The following is a 17,323-nucleotide window of genomic DNA, read 5'->3' on the forward strand; positions in this document are numbered from 1 at the left end:
GTGTTGTGCCAGATACATCAACAGAAACAAAGACATCCCAGTCCTCAGTCCCAATCTGATACAATAATTTGTAGGTACAAATTTCAATAAGAAAACAGAGAAGCTAGAGTGTTTCTACTCCAGACGAGGCAACCAGTTAAAGTATAGGCTTGGAGACCATGTCATATGATCAAAGGTTGAAGGATCTGGAGTATTTTGAAGAGTCATCACATATATGAGAGAGAAGATTCACATTCTTTTGATTGCCCAGAAAAAAATACTCACACTCAAGGAGAAGCAGACTTTAGCTTCATATAAAGAAAAATTTTTCTAACATAGCTTTCAGCAATGCAATGAACTTCTTTGAAAAACAGTGAGTTCTCCTGTTGTTGGAAGTAGCTCCAGGCTGGCTGCGGTGACCATCTGTTAGAGAGGTGGCACAGAAATCTGTGTTTTTGTGGGAGGCTCGTCTAATTAGCCCTTTGGGACCCTGGCAATGCTATGTCTCCACAAAGTTTAATTGATCATCATCCAAATATTCTGTTTTTGGCCTTTGTCCTATGGAGTTCCTTTCCTTGACATAATTGTTTTAACTTCCAGACTTGAAACCAGCACTCTTATCACGTACTTTGTCACTTCTGATAAGTTACTCTGGTCGGTATAATGGAGATACCAATACTACCTATTTTATAGGGTTACTGTGGTGAGTAAATGAACTAGTACCTGTAAAGCATGCTCAGCACTTAGAACATAACCTAATACACTTGATGCATTATGAGTAATATTCGTTTATTCGTATCTTTGCTTATTGCGTTTCTCTACCTTTTGCTTGGCTACCTACTCATCCTTCACACTTCCACTACTTTCAATTTACATGCCTCTTATTTTCAGTGAGTCCCTGTTCATACAGGTAAAGAGCCATGTGATGCATTACATGTTTATATCTTTGCTCATTTTAAAATTATTTTCCTACTGTATTCTATTATTTGCTAGTCATTTTACTATCAAGTTATAGGAGCTTTTTATATATTAGGTCTATGATAATAGTGGTAAATATTTTTCCCAGCCATCCTTTGTCTTTTGACCACAGAACTTTTGATGTGCAAGAAAAAAGTTTTTTGAAATATCGTATTGGTGTTTATCAATCTTTCACTCATGCAGAGCCCCTACTCTTCTCTCTATTCTTACTGACTCTAAATGGTGATTAAAAGGTGTAATCCTGGGGCTCCTGGGTGGCTCAGTGGGTTAAAGCCTCTGCCTGCGGCTCAGGTCATATCCCAGAGTTCTGGGATCGAGCCCCGCATTGGGCTCTCTGCTCGGTAGAGAGCCTATTTCCCTTCCTCTCTCTCTCTGCTTGTCTCTCTGCATGCTTGTGATCTCTGACCGTCAAATAAACAAATGAAAAATCTTTAAAAAAATAAAAATAAGGGGCGCCTAGGTGGCTCAGTAGGTTAAGCCTCTGCCTTCAGCTCAGTTCATGATCCCAGGGTCCTGGGATCGAGCCCCACATCGGGCTCTCTGCTTGGCAGGTAGCCTGCTTCCCCCGCCTTTCTGTCTGCCTCTCTGCCTACTTGTGATATCTGTCTGTTAAATAAATAAATAAAATCTTAAAAAATAAAAAAATAAAAGGTGTAATCTCTTGCAGTAGCATTATGCTGTGAAAAGTTCTGATGTCTTCGCAGACACCCGGAAGAAACTGCTATGTCATTAAGATGCTCTAGCATTGTGCTTTTAAAAGCGACCCCTTTCTTGGAAATAATTTTCTAGTGTCTCTGCTGCTAAAGAATAGCTTCTCATAACATTTGATCACTTCCACAGCTTGAGTGTGTTTTGTGGCCAAGTCACTACAAGGCTCCGCTGCAGGGCTCCAGACAGACGGGAACTATTGTAATCATTATCCTTCCCTGCCAGTAAAAGTCAGGTTTCCAGCCAAACCACACACCTGTGGTAATAGGGAAACTGAGTCCCTACTCCTTAAATAAAAGGACCGGAGTTAGCTCGTGGTCATGTTGACATTTTAGCCCCATCTCTGGGCCAGTCACTGAGGGGAGGCAGCTGTGCTATACTGGGGTTGGTGTCGGAAAATCTGGTTGATTCGGTTCTGCTCAGTTCAATTCACCTATCCTGATCTTTGAAGTGCCAGTCACTCTGCTTGGTTATGGGCACAAAGAAGATCACATGAGTCTTCTGTGTATGACATTTAGTCTGGGTGAGCAGGAAAACAATCATGCCAATGTAATGTATAGTATAAGGAGCCCGTGATCTAACAGGGGAAATGGGATAATCAGTGACAACAGCAGAGTTAATGATACCCAGATACACAGAATATGTTTGGAAAATATGGAGAGGAAAATTGAAAAAGAAACCTCAGCTTATATCTGCTAAGCTTCTCCTGAACATTATCTGCACATACCTAGTAGTTTCTTGGTGAGTTACTTTTATTCACAACACTTTTTTTTAAAAGATTTTATTTACTTATTTGACAGAGAGAGATCACAAGTAGGCAGAGAGGCAGGCAGAGAGAAAGAGGAGGAAGTAGGCTCCCCGCTGAGCAGAGAGCCCAATGTGGGACTCGATCCCAGGACCCTGAGATCAGGACCCGAGCCGAAGGCAGTGGCTTAACCCACTGAGCCACCCAGGCGCCCTTCACAACACTTTTGACACCAGGTGTTTGTTTGTTTGTTTTTCCCTCCTGACACCAAATACAGTGTCTTTTCCAAAACCACTTTTCCAAGTGGTCCAGACTTCAATTAAAATATGGAATAATTTATTTTTTTTAATTTTTTAATTTTTTTAATTAACATATAATGGATTATTAGCCCCAGGGGTACAGGTCTGTGAATCACCAGGTTTGACTCAAACTACCCAGAGTTACTGCAGACTGCACAGGTTAAGACTCTATGAGACTGGGTGCCTGGGTGGCTCAGTCGGTTGGGTAACTGTCTCTTAGTTTCCACTCAGGTCGTGATCTCATGGGTCATGGAATTGAGCTCCATGGGGGTGGGCCAGGGGCTTGAAGATTCTCTCCCTCTGCCCCTCTCTGTATTTGTGTGCACGTGCCTGCTCTCTCCCTCTCATTCTCTCTAACAAATAAGTAAATCTTAAAAAAAAAAAAGACTCTCCAAGACAGCTCCTACTCTAGATGCCATTCATAAGTCCTGGGCTTCCCATACTTCTGATGGACCAACTCTAAACTGGGGTTCCCATGACCTCTCTCAGGTTAGATAATTTACTAGAATGGCTAACAGAACTGATAAAGGCACTTTACTTACTATTACCAGATTCTTATAAAGGATAGAACTCAAGGACAGCCAAATAGAAGAGATGCACAGGGCAAGGAAGGGGGAAGGGGCATGGAGCTTCCACGCCCTTTCCAGACGTGTCACCCTCTCAGCACCTGATGTGTTCACCAACCAGGAAACTCTCTGGATCTTGTTATTTAGGGTTTTCACAGTGGTTCCATTACATAGGCGTGATTGCTTTCCTCCTCACCCAGACTAAATGTCACAATCTAAGGGAGTGTGGTATGTTGAGTGGTAGCCCTCCCAGATATGTATGTGTGTGCCAGGGACCCTGACCTTAGGCCCTGGAGTCCAACAGTGAACCTGACTCTGGTCTTTCACATCCCCTGGAGCAAAACAGGCCCATAACTTCAGGGTTTCACCCACCTTTTTAAATTTCTTTGATTACTGTGGTTTTGGGGCAAAGGGATTCATCTGGACTGAATGGCTGTTGCACAACTATTTTGCCATATTATTAATTTATTTATGCCTCCCTGTTTCCAAAAGAGGTATTCGTTTCCAGCAAAAAAGTGTGTTTACTGTATATGTTCAAGACTATGAAAGCCACCGACAGTACCTAAGTCACTGTCTCCTAGAAATTCCATAAAAGAACTCATTAAGACATGCGGGGAAACGAAGTACACATAGTGGGAACATGTGTGTATGTCGATATATGAATGGGTAGAAAGTTATTCACAACCCACGCAGCAGTTACACGACTTACAAAGATTAAGTAACTTGTCTGACTGTAAGGCCTACGCGGGAGAGTAGTGAACAGAAAGGACCGAGCTCCTCTCTGATTATGCAGAAATCCTCAGAGGAGACGTGGGATTCTAGGATTTGACCTATATGGTTTAAGTAAGCAAGCTCTCTACCCTCCAACCAGTTTATTTCAATTGGATTCCCTTCACAAAAGTTTATTGTGATAGGTGCTAGAGAAACAGAGGTGAGTAAAATAAACTCGGACTCAAAAAGTTCACAGTCGTGGGGGGGCCCAGAGAGACGCACACAACTACGTTTTGAAGGGATGAGCTATAACTCTTGGAATCAAAATTTGATATTTTACTCGCGATGGGATGAGTACAAGAAATGTGTCGGCACAGCTTTACAGGGAGAGGGGTGTGGCAACAATAAAAAATTAATTTTATCGGGCGGTTGTCAGGGAAAGTTGCAAAGAAACGGGATTATTAGGTTGGACTTTTCGTGGTCAGCAGGTGTTCCCCTGGCGGGTGAAGCCTTATCCGCCGCAGCGACCCAGCGCTGGGGAGCGTTTAAACCCTGCGCGGGGCAGACACGCAGCGAATCCGGGAAAAGGGAGGATCTATTTCTGGCCTCCGCCGAGGTTCGGAGTTTGCCCACCGGCAGGGGGCGCCGTGGCCGCGCGCCCTCCGGCCGTTGCGTTTCCGGGCACTTGGGCCCGCGCCGCCGTCGCCGCCGAGCGCGCCCCGGCCGCGCGCCGCGCACCGCCTGCGCCGCTCCCGTTACCGAGGTAACCGCGGCGCCGACTCCGCGCCTGCAGGGATCGTCTCTCCGCGCCATTTTCAAACTGTCCTAGCGCCGGAGCCGGAGTCTGGGGCGGAAGGAGCCCGCGAGGGAGGCGAGGCGTGAGGAGGGATGCGGCCGCAGGCGGAGGAAGCGGCGGCTGGAGCCGCGGGTGAGTGCCGCTGTCGGGGCGGGAGGCCCGGGCGTGGCGGCGGTGGCGGCGACGCTCTAGCCGTGGCCTCCAGGGAGGTCCCCGCGGGCCGGGCCCGGGTGCTGCCGGGAGGGAGGCCGCGCGGCCGCGGGGAGGAAGTGGGGCCCGGCCGGGCGGGGCGCGGCGCGGCGCGAAGATTCCCCGCCGGCTGCGCGTCCGACACCTCTACCCTTCGACACCCGGCGCTGAAGCTGCGTCCGGGAGGTGGACCTGGGGCAGCTCGAGCCTCCCGGTTTCCGCCGCGCCGCTCGCCGCGGGCGTCTGTGCGGTGTGTGCACTCCCGCCTCCGGCCAACCGCGGGGTTGATTTAGAAGTTAAAGTGCCCTCTCGTGCGAGAATCTTACAGGCTCTTCGTAAAAACACAGTGCCCTAAAGCGTGGGACGGAAGCCATTTGTTAACCTTTGCCCTGCACCTTCGAAAACATCCCCTTTACCTTCCAGTCTACTGTTCAGTGTGTAAGTTCAGTGTGGAGGGACTTGGCGGCAGCCCTAGTCAAGGCTGGTGTTTTGGTTTGGTGTTGGAGCCGCTGCGCCTACATACACACAGGCTACTTTTGTAAAAAGATGTCCTGGCTTTCAGCCCCCCACCTCCGCAGAGGTAAGCTAGCGAGCGGTTCTAAACAGGCGTGCGCGGGGGACCTCCAAACTAAGCTTCTGGGTTCTGCTAGAAACTTTCAGGAAAGCCACCGTGTTTGCCTGATATAGGTGGGGGAGGACAGCGGCCCATGGGTGAGGATGTTTTTGGTTCTTCTTGGGGGGATTTTACTCTTCCGTCCGTCCTGTGTTTCGATGACTTTGGGGTGGGGGGATTCGTGTTCATTCTCTGTCTCAGCCAGTATGTGAGGAAGTATTATTTCTGGGCAGTCGAAGTTGGTACCAGACAAAAAGGAGAAATGTTGGAGGGGCGAGGCCCTGCTAGTTCGTGACAGGTGTATTTCCGATGTCTCCAGGAGTTCCTCCGTAAAGCCCTTCCCCAGGCAGGTCCCTCTTGTGGAACGAACCTAGAAAGTCCGTTGGGGAGGCCACTAAAAGAAAAGGTTAGCAAGAGTGTGGAGAAAGAAGGCTTTGTAGAAAGAGTAGATTAGAAGTGATTTGGTGAGTTGCCGCAGCTTGGTGCAGATACTACACTTGATCTTAGCCCAAAGGCCAAGAAGCGGTTGCAGCTTGGTACAGAAGCCAGAGTGCTGGACCAGGGCTCAGGAGACCGGAGTGCCCACCTTCTTTGTGGCCCAGTGGTTTGGGACAAGTTGCTCTCTAGACGCAGCCTTTCCTTGCCTTTGAATAGAGAGGATGTCTAGAATGCCCTGTCTCCTTTACAGGGTGAGTTGTGAGGATACGTTTTGCATGTATTCACATGCATTCACGTTTTATAAATTGTGAAAGACAATAGGGATGTTAAAACAAATTTTATTTGGTTTAGGAATATGAGTGCTAGGACTACATTTACCTGCAAAGTTTCTACACAAGCAGTCTTTAGAGAACTCCATTTTAGGGCACATTGGTAGGGAATATATTCATAAATATTGAAAAAGACAAAGATAAAAATGTGTGTAGAGATTCATATGCGTTTGTGTCTTTTTTGTGTGTGGAATTAAAATGTACTTGGGGAAATGCACAGATCTCAAGTGTCCTATTTGGAAAGCTTTGATAAATGCCATACACTTGGTGTAACCAGTATCTAAATTAACAATATTTTCATCACCCCGGAAAGTTCCTTCTTAACCCTTCCAGTCTCCACCCACTCCTCTTGACCCAGGCCACAGCTCTACTGGTTTCTGTATACATAGTTTCATTTTGCCTGTTCTTGAAAGTCATGTAAATAGAATCATGCAGTATATGTGTCTGGCTTCTACTGTTCAAGTAATGTTTTCCAAATTAATTCACGTGGTTGACCTTTCTTTCTTTCTTTCTTTTTTTTTTTTAAAGATTTTATTTATTTATTTGACAGAGATCACAAGTAGGCAGAGAGGCAGGCAGAGAGAGAGAGGAAGAGAAGCAGGCTCCCTGGTGAGCAGAGAGCCTGATGCGGGACTCGATCCCAGGACCCTAAGATCATGACCTGAGCCGAAGGCAGTGGTTTAACCCACTGAGACACCCAGGCGCCGGGTTGACCTTTCTTTTATTTCTTTTCTTTTATTCCTGAGTAGTAGTATATTGTACAAATATCTCAGTTTATTTGTTGTCCTGCTCCAGTCTGGGGCTATTATGAAAAAGCTGTTATGAATATTCTCATAGACTCCATGGATGTTTATTTTCATTTGCTTGAATAAATACCTAGCAATATTATAGAGTTCTAGGGTAGAAGTTTAACTTTATAAGAAACTACCAGACTTGGGGTACCTAAGTGGCTCAGTGGGTTAAAGCCTCTGCCTTGGCTCAGGTCTCGATCCCAGGGTCCTGGGATGGAGCTCTGCATTGCATAGGGCTCTCTGCTCAGCAGGGAGCCTGCTTCCTCCTCTCTCTCTCTCTCTGCCTGCCTCTCTGCCTGTTTGTGATCTCTGTCAAATAAATAAATAAAATCTTAAAAAGAAAGAAAGAAACTGCCAGACTTTTTCCCCAGTGCTTTTACATTCCCATCAGCAATGTGAAGATTCCAGTTGCTCCAAATCCTTGACAACATGTTTTTAATTTTAGCCATTCTAATATGGGTGAAATTATACCTCACTGTGGTTTTAATTCATAGTTCCCATGTAACTAATGGTGGTGAGCACCTCTTCATATGATTATTCCTATTCACTTATCTTTGCCCGTCTTTAGCCCATTTTCTTACCGAATTTTCTTTATTGTTATTATTGAACTGCAGTTCTTCATGTATGCCATATACAAATCCTTTGTTTGATATTATGAATATTTTCTCCTACACTTTCATTTTTCTTTTTGTTTTCTTAATGGAATATTTTGATGAGCAGCCATTGTTAATTTGATTAATTCCAAAAATTTATCAGATTTTTCTTTTGTACTTAGTGCTTCCAAAGAGGCTTTTTTTAAAAAGATTTTTTGTTTATTTATTTGACAGACAGAGATCACAAGTAGAGGGGCAGGCAGAGAGAGAGGAAGGGAAGCAGGCTCGCTGCTGAGCAGAGAGCCCAATGCAGGGCTCTATACCAGAACCCTGGGATCATGACCTGAGATGAAGGCAGAGGCTTTAACCCACTGAGCCACCCAGGTGCCCTATTTTATTTATTTTTTTTAAATATTTTATTTATTTATTTGAGAGACAGAGATCAGGAGGCAGAGAGGCAGGCGAGGGGGAGGAGAGGCAGGCTCCCTGCTGAGGGAGTGGCACTCGAATCCAAGACCCTGAGATCATGACCTGAGCTGAAGGCCAAGGCTTTAACCCACTGAGCCACCCAGACGCCCCTCAAAAAGGCATTTAAAGATTTAAAATCTTTAGACATTTAAAGATTTAAATCTTTAGGCATCTAAAGATTCTGCCTACCTCAAGCTTGGGAAAATATTCTTTGTTTTCTCCATTATTTTTTTAACTTTTTTATGTATAGATTTATTAAGAGAAACTTATCTTTTAAAATATTTTATTTATTTTTTTGACAGAGACACAGCGAGAGAGGGAACACAAGCAGGGAGAGTGGAAGAGGGAGAAGCAGGCTTCCCGCTGAGCAGGGAGCCCAATGCTGGACTCCATCCCAGGACCCTGGGATCATGACCTGAGCTGAGGGCAGACACTTAATAACTGAGCCACCCAGGTGCCCCAAGAGAAACTTATTTTAATACAGCAATGTGACTGTCATAAGCATTGCAGTTAAGTCAGTCTCAATATTCCAGAAGGCAGCCTACCTGAAGAGAAACAACAATAACAAAAATGTCAGCTTCATATTGAAAGAATCTTTTCTTCTTACCATGAAATAGTAATAGTCATAATAACAGAATAATGTTTTACTCTTTTAGGACTTTAATTTTCGGGAGTGAATAAAACTAGTTTTGGAAGACAAGATGACTACAGCTGCAGAAAGAAAGTACATTAATATTAGAAAAAGATTGGATCAGCTGGGATACCGCCAGACTCTGACAGTGGAGTGTTTACCGTTGGTAGAAAAACTTTTCAGGTAAAGATGAAAATACAGTTCTAAACCTCTGTGATCCTTAATCCCATTTATCTAGCTTCTGTTAAACTTCATGTTACAGTAAAGAAATGGGTAGTTTGTTTTTTTTTTTAAGTCCTTCAGTCCTCTGAAGCTCATCTATTCTTGTATCCTACTCCCATGTCATCATTCCAGGACCTCCACGTTGCAAAACTGTAGGGGTCACCTTTCACACTCTACTCTTCAGAGTAGGTGTTTCTGAGAGTCCTCCGTGAATAGAAATACAATTTTTAAATATGATTTTCTTACATGATGGGGTGTTCAGTGTCTGCCTCTCTAGTCTTTAATTTCTATGATTTGATAAAGGTTCTCTCATACGTGGTTGGTCAATACTTTAGCAGTTACGTTTTACTTTAACTGAAAGATTCTGTGTGATTGTTCCTTTCCACTATTTGTTCTTTCCTTGAGACTGGAGCAGGACTGCTTAGGAAGCTTTAGGACTACAAGCTGTGATGATGGTAAGGAGAGAGTGCAGGAGAGAGACTTGGTGGGAATTTTTGGTGTGGTTTTTGTTTTTGTTTTTGTTTTTTATTTTTTGGTTTTTGGTCTTCATTATGGCCTCCAGAATCCTTCATGCTGTAGTTCTAGCTCTGCAATTCAAGGTTGGAGGGTGAAGTATGTTTAACTTTCTGAGAGACTGGCAGACTTTTTCCATAGTGATCTTACACCCAGCTTCATCTCCCATGTATTTGACCACTTGGAGCTCCCTAAACAGATACACTCCCCATCGGTCTCTCCGCTTGGTCTTTCCATGTGCTGTTCTGTCTGCCTAGGAAGGCCCTCTCACCTCTCCCTCCTGCCCTATGCTTGTTTAGCTCTATGGCCTACAAGATTGTCACATCTGGTACATATTACCTTCACTACTTACCATCGTCGGAAACTTGTTTTTGTGTTTCCTTTAGAAGGCAAACCCCTTGAGACTAGAGACTGACTTTATCTCTGCTGTATCTAGTACAGGCTGAACACACAGTTGTTAAGTTTATCACATAGTATTATAACTTCTGACAAACTGTCAGTAAGATACAAGTTCGATGATGGTATGTTCTATATTGTGTTTCCTGCTCAGTAAATACTGATGGAATGAATATTCTACTGGTCTATGTTCTAAGAGGCAAGGAATCCATTTTTATTCTTATAAGCTAGCACGTAGCATATAGCGGGTATTCAGTAAATCTTTGCTGAATGTACAGATAAGTTTCGCAGGGTCCATGGGAGCAGGTGACTAACTGGACATGGGGGATGAATGAGAGGAGAGAATGAAAGATGATTCTGTGGGTATGTTTCATGCCTTTTAATCTTGCTTTGAGAAATTTTTGAGCACCTGGTACCTTGAAAGGCTCCTAGTGTTTTTGTTTGTTTTTAGATTTGATCTCACTTTGTGTTAACATTTATGTCTTTTTTGAAATATATTTTTAGTTATTAAAAGGCAATGGAATGTTTCCTTGTATGTACATTTTTTATTCTTCAATTTCAGTGACCTAGTTCATACAACAGAAAGTCTTCGGAAATCAAAATTATCTACTGTGAAAGCTGAAAAAGAAAGTGCCAATTTTGATTTTGTTTTGGAACCATATAAACTTGAAAATGCAAGATTGATCAAGGAGAATAATGAATTATACCTGGAATTAATGAAACTGAGAGAACAATCAGGCCAACACATTAAAGGTAAAATTCTATGATTTTTAAAATACCATATTTTTTGCCCTTTTTGTTTTTTTCTGTAGGAAAAGCTTGTATATAGTATTATGATAGTCTTCTTGCTAACAGTCTTGAAATAATGCAGAATGCATTGAAGAGTTCCCAACAAGGAATATTAATTTGCATTTTATAGCTATTATCATCTTCACTATATGTAGATTAAATTTTTAGAGTTAAAATTGCTGTAGAAATACCTACAGCATAGGGAATATAGTCAGTGTTATTGTAATAGCATTGCACAGTGACAGATGATAACTACATATGCATTCTGCACGGCATAACTTACAGAGAAGTTGAATCACTATGTTGTACTCCTGAAATCAATGTAACATGTGTCAACTACATTCAGTAAATTTTTTAATTAATAAAAAAATTGCTCTAGGAAATATTAAGTGCTGAAACCAAAGAAATGTCCTTGAAACAATTTTCATTTTTTCCATACTGAAAGTAAGAGGACTAAAGTGAGGTGAAAGCCTTCTATCATTCTGATTCTTTAATACCCTTGTCTTCAAGCTGGAAGATTGAATAGAATGATTTCAGAGGTCCTGGGCAGAGGGTAATTGTATGGCTATCTTATTATAAATTCTTCTTATATCAGTAGAAAGTCCTGTCTGATACCTGGCATGAATTCATAGTCCCTCAGCTACATACCCAGTTTACTGGATTGGATCAAATGCCATGATTTATCTTAAGCCATATAGCAGAAGAAAAATATAATTCCCTTTTTTGCTTAGTGACCCATTTATAGTTTTGTTAACAGTGGTAGAAAAGGTAATAGCCTTTTAGACAAAGGCTTGGGTGAGAATCAGATGGAGCCTTTCAAATTAAAGTGGCTTTCATATTTTGTGACATAAAAGGACTTCATAGATTTCCTGATCTGTAAAATGGTCTTTGAATCTTTTTCATTTTAAGAGTTGAAAGCTACATTGAAGAAGTGTGCACGTGAAACAGCTGATCTGAAATTTCTAAATAACCAATATGTTCATAAACTCAAACTTTTGGAGAAAGAGAGCAAAGCTAAGAATGAACGAATTCAGCAACTTCAAGAAAAGAATTTGCACGCTGTGGTACAAACTCCAGGTGAGTCTGCTCCTTCTCAAAACCAATTATGTACATCTAATCTTTTAGAGATGTTAAAGCTGTTGATTAAAATAAGAGTTTGGATTTTCATGCTTAAACTTCAGTATTTGAAAAGATGATTTTGGGGGTGCCTGGGTGGCTCAGTGGGTTGGGCCGCTGCCTTCGGCTCAGGTCATGATCTCAGGATCCTGGGATCGAGTCCCGCATTGGGCTCTCTGCTCAGCAGGGAGCCTGCTTCCCTCTCTCTCTCTCTGCCTGTCTCTCAGTCTACTTGTGATTTCTCTCTGTCAAATAAATAAATAAAATCTTTAAGAAAAAAAAAAGATGATTTTGGATTGTCACATAAACTTTTAAATTTATTTCTTAAGACCTACGTATTATTTTATACATGGTCTTCGAGACTTATATAAGAGTAGTTTCTTAGATGCAAGTAGTCTAACTTAACTAACTTAAATACCCAGATTTTTATTTCCTTAATCATTATTTTAAATTCTTTTTAAAATTATTATTATTTTATTCAGTATTTTTTTTTTTTAGCTTTATCCCCAGTAGTTCTGTAGCAAGAGAAAAGAAATGAAGGGGCATATCCAGAGTTGAGGGTGGTCCAGCCTTAAAGTTGGTGGAAGAGTCTCCAGTACCAGTGACAAGATTGTCAAGATGTCTGAATCATGGGATGAAGATGATGTGAGTGAGTGAGGTGTAGGAAAGTGCTGGATTATGATACGAGGTAAAGACTGAGGGATTAAGAGCATGGTGAGGACCAGGAGTGATTTGGTCAGAATGAAGACTGAGATCAGGAGGGAGGTGGAGATCTAAATGGCAGGAAATGAGATGGAGAAGGGGACTGTGGGCTCAAGGTAAAAAGGATTGAGAAACATGGGAGAAGATCTCAGAAGTAACTAGAAGATGAAGGGGGAAAATGATAATCAGGTTTTCTGAGAGAGGAATGGCACATTCCAGAGAGATTCAGGGGGTGTAATCTTTAGAATTCAGTGGCCGAATGTGGAAGACTTGGGAAGTAGAGGAATTCCCAGGTTTCTGTTTCAAGTGAATGAGCGGGTAGATGATGATACTATTTTTAAGATAGAGAAGGTGGAAAGCAGAACAGGAGTTCACTTTTGCATGTGTCGTATGTTACACGCATGGAACACCCACAGTGAGATTTCTAGTATGCAGTGGAATGTGTGGATCAGTCTCTAGATGTGTGGTCCCAGATGGAAATTCTAATTTGGGGGTCATTGGAATATTGTGGGAATTAAAGCTATGGATGTGGTGGGAATTAGCTAGTGAAATTGGGTAAGCTGAGAAGAGAGAACAGACCCTGAGGGGAGGTTGGTATTTAAAAAAAGTAAGAGAAGGAGAAAATGGTTTACCTTGTTTAGGTGTATAACTACAAGCAAATCATTTTTTTTTTAAAGATTTTATTTATTCATTTGACAGACAGAAATCACAAGTAGGCAGAGAGGCAGGCAGAGAGAGAGAGGAGAGGAAGCAGGCTCTTTGCTGAGCAGAGAGCCCGATGCGGGCCTCGATCCCAGGACCCTGAGATTATGACCTGAGCCGAAGGCAGCGGCTTAGCCCACTGAGCCACCCAGGCGCCCAAATCATTTAAATACTTTTGATCCAGTTTCTTCATCCTCAAGACAAGAGATACGTGTATACAAAATGTGTCAGGATTCTAATGAAGACACAGTTGTAGATTATGTTTGTTCTTTGTGCAGATAAATTAATTTTTCAAGTGCATGTCTAATCTTGGCCAGGTACTGGGAAATATAAATTATCCGTGTAATTTGGATGTATCTGTCCATAAAAAAAATCACTCCTGCTAGTTTTAAGGACAATTAAGAAGGCATGCCCCACTAATTCAGGTTATAGCATCATTTTATATTACAGATGAGATTCATTCATTATATACTAGTTTTGTACATAAAGTTTCTGTTAATCTGTTCTATAGGCATTGCTAAATAAACATGTTTATTTTAGTTATCACTGCTTTAAGCTTCTCATTTGACAGTTTTCTTCTGGTAATGATTTCTTGAGTTCATAAGAGCAAATACCACAGGGCATGCTCAACTTTTAATCTTACCAAAGTCTTGTTCCCACTAGATAGTGGATGGGTATATGTACCAAACATGCCAAGAATAAAACTTGTATAACCATGTCTTATTGAGGTTTTCAGGAAGGCATTGTTCAGTTAAAGATCAGGGTGAGAGTCTGTATATAAGGGAGGAGCTATTTTGTCGCTGGGTAATATGAGCTAGAGACACACTTTATAATAAAAAGCCTGACCTTCTGGAATATTTAATTCTAATATTTGTTTCTTTTAAATTCCTTCAAACACACAATTGTGTTTCAGGTGGCAAGAAAAGAAATATTGCTTTCAGGCGCCAACGTATGCAGATTGACGAACCAGTCCCTCCCTCCGAAGTCCGTTCATATCCAGTTCCGCAGCCCGATGACCCTTACATTGCAGACCTCCTACAGGTGGCTGATAACAGGTGCATTAAACAATATTGAGTTGCTTTCAGTTAATCACTTGATTAACTCTAAGTCTCTTGCTGCTGGGGCTCCAGTCTGCTATTGTATCTCCAGGGCCTAGAACAGAACTTCGTGTGAGCACTCAGGAAGTACTTTCTGAATGTATCCTGAGTACAGACTGTTTTTACTGGTTTTGAAACTTTGATCTCACATAGTTCATAAATGTGATGTTTCTGTCCCTACTTACTGTAAAATAATTTAGTGCCATCTCGAATCCATTTTAGTAGAGTTGCTTTAATAATTAGTTTGGTCACCCATTTCATCTTTTTGCAGGACTCTTCTCACTTCAGATATGTCAAATGCCAGTGAACATGAGTAGATTTGTAACTGGCTTTGAATTCTTGCTTCATGGTTCTCTAGCTCTTTATGCTTGTTTTTCCTTACACTGGAATCAGATATAAATTCAGTTTTAAATAAAACTTTGTTAATGTCTCTGGGAAAGGCGCTATGTAAGTGTTCTGGGGATGTGAACATGAGATGGTATTGCTACTTTTGAGAAGCTCATATTCTAATAGTAAAGATGACACAAGAAATACACAGAATGCTGTTAAGAAAATTATAAGAGGTTCAAAGGAACAAGAAAACACTCATGACAGCCTATGTGGTCATAGCTGGAGAAACATTCTAAAATATGTACTATACTAATAGTAAAAATGGTTAGTATGGATAACTTTTTATTTTATAGATTATACAGAGAATATGGAAGAGTTTTTTCACATCATTAATCTCGTAACAATCTAAAGGAATATTGATGGAGGTACTGATTAGGATCTCTTGGTTATTCTTACCCAGTATTACATGACTGACTATGTTTATACAGTTATCTGAACTTAGATTGTGAAATATTTTGTGGGGTTGTTTTTTCTGTTAACAATTGTAGTCTAGGACTTAGCGCTGTGTTAGTATGTTTAAGGAGTTTTTTGGTCTGCATGTTTTGTCATTTTCTGTCTTTAGATTTTTTCCTTAACATCTTTCTTTTCTATCAAACCCTCATAGGTGGCATTAACCTCTTGGTGATCTTGTTTGTTTTCTTTTGCACAGAAACATTGTGTTTGTGTACAGAGTGATTTGTGTGCATGCATATGAGAGCAACTGCATACTTACTTTTCTCCCAAACCTAGCTTAGTGGAAAGTACTGGTTCCAGTAACAGCAGGGACAAGGTGTGCCATCCACACTTACTCACTTACTCTAGTTCACAGAAAATCTCTCTTAAAAGACGACCTGGGGGCGCTTTTGGGTGGCTCAGTGGGTTAAAGCCTCTGCCTTTGGCTCAGGTCATGATTTCAGGGTCCTGAGATCGAGACCCACATCGGGCTCTCTGCTCAGCAGGGAGCCTGCTTCCTCCCTCCCTCTCTGCCTACTTGTGATCTCTGTCTGTCAAACAAATAAATAAAATCTTTTAAAAAAAAAAGCAGACCTGGCCTCAGGCTTTATTCTTCCAGTATGAAAGTGGTTATGTCATATTTATGTTACTGTTTGGCAAAGTTTGATGTAATACAAATCCATTGGGTAGTTGTAGAATTGAGATAATTTGGACAAATCTTGGTTTTGTTAGAATTAACAAGTTCCAGAAGGGAGTAGATTTTTGCTGTAGTTATTTGGTAAACTATAGTATTTCTCAATATTTTTCTTCTCTCCAGGATTGCGGGTAGCTCATTAGAAAATATAGGGTCATTTAGGCTCAGAAAACATACTTAAGTTCCATTTTTCACTTCAGAATGTGAATTCTGGGCTAGACCCTCTAGTTTCCTGAACCTAAGAATTGGCAACCGTACCTCAAAGAGTTTTAAGGATCAAAATGCAACAGGAGGCATAATGTATCTGAATTTCAAATTATTTAACACTCAGTTTTTTAAATCTATTCTTGTAGAATTAAATCTCTAAGATGATGTACTCTATTTATGCTGTGGTTTGGAACCCTTTGGTACAGTACTTCATACCTTACTGAGAAATTGAAAATAGAGAATTTACAGGAAAACATATCTAGTTTCATTTCTTGTTTTTATGTCTTTCTTAATGAAAGTATATTGACATTAGTTATAAATGTGTTTCAGAATTCAAGAACTTCAACTGGAAGTCCACCAGTTACAAGAAAAGTTAGCAATGATGGAAAGTGGACTGAGAGATTATACCGAGCAGGTAGGATTTTTATTTACTTCCACAGCAGGGATGTATGGTTGCATTGTTGAAATGGTTATGCTGCGATTGTAAATAAAGTTGGGTTATATTTGGTATTATTGATGCTGAATTTTTACATAGCTTTTATCTTTTCCAATTTGTTAATAGAGATAATAGCTGGAGTGACTTAGATAGCTTTAGAGCCAACAGTCCAGTCCATTATGCATTGAGGCAAATAGTAGTTTTTTAGGATTTCTTTAGGTGAATCATCTATCTTCCCAAATATTGTAATCATATTACTTGTTTTCATCTTGGGAGGTATTTTATTGAAGTGTATTATGCTTTACAGTGGTATCATAAGTAATTGCTTTACTCTTTTGTGGCACCATATTTGTTATGTGTTTTCTCTACAAGAACTAGTAAAAGAGTTTTCTGAAGAAGCAGGGGAATTAATATATGCAGGATTAGATCGTAACCATAGTGAGCTTTGTTCTTTCATACTTTCTGTTGGTACTTGGCTAAATACTGATTCGTATAATTACAGGCTTGCTTTCTTAATATGCGTACTGAAGCTTAAATTGGGTAACACGTTTCTTCATTTTCTGCATATGACTGCATTTTATTGGAGTGATTTGCACATGCAAATATAGATGTAACTTATGTGTTGGTATTACTGTTAAGTTCATAAAGTACTTAGAAGATATTTGGATAAAAATGCAGTATAAAGGAATCGTGATCATGTTTGCCGCCTCCTGACGGTGCACGGGAGAAGACTGAGGCGCAGACAAGTCAGCTGCAAAAGAATGGGAGCAGGAGGCCACAGTAGAAAAGACAT

The 17,323-nt window shown here is 41.2% G+C and overlaps 1 protein-coding gene and 1 pseudogene across 5 annotated transcripts in view; one reads left to right on the forward strand and one right to left on the reverse strand.

Annotated features, from left to right (window-relative positions):
* Window positions 1-4,701: 4,701 nt before the first annotated feature.
* CEP135 (centrosomal protein 135) overlaps window positions 4,702-17,323 on the forward strand; it is a 76,591-nt gene continuing 63,969 nt past the window's right edge. For 4 of the 5 annotated variants that reach the window (XM_045079778.1, XM_045079780.1, XM_045079779.1 and 1 more), the window contains exons 1-6: window positions 4,702-4,914; window positions 8,860-9,017; window positions 10,528-10,718; window positions 11,664-11,831; window positions 14,188-14,329; window positions 16,425-16,509. In XM_045079778.1, coding sequence (XP_044935713.1) covers window positions 8,905-9,017; window positions 10,528-10,718; window positions 11,664-11,831; window positions 14,188-14,329; window positions 16,425-16,509 — 699 coding nt within the window. In that variant the 5' untranslated portion in view covers window positions 4,702-4,914; window positions 8,860-8,904. Of the gene's footprint in view, window positions 4,915-4,963; window positions 5,552-8,859; window positions 9,018-10,527; window positions 10,719-11,663; window positions 11,832-14,187; window positions 14,330-16,424; window positions 16,510-17,323 lie in introns of those variants that run through there. The other variant, XM_004775493.3, reaches the window with a different exon arrangement.
* On the reverse strand, window positions 6,012-6,111 carry LOC123392067 (annotated as a pseudogene).

The sequence above is a fragment of the Mustela putorius genome, unplaced genomic scaffold, assembly GCF_011764305.1.
Source record: "Mustela putorius furo isolate JIRA1106 unplaced genomic scaffold, ASM1176430v1.1 tig00000430_pilon_pilon_pilon, whole genome shotgun sequence".
Taxonomy (NCBI): domain Eukaryota; kingdom Metazoa; phylum Chordata; class Mammalia; order Carnivora; family Mustelidae; genus Mustela; species Mustela putorius.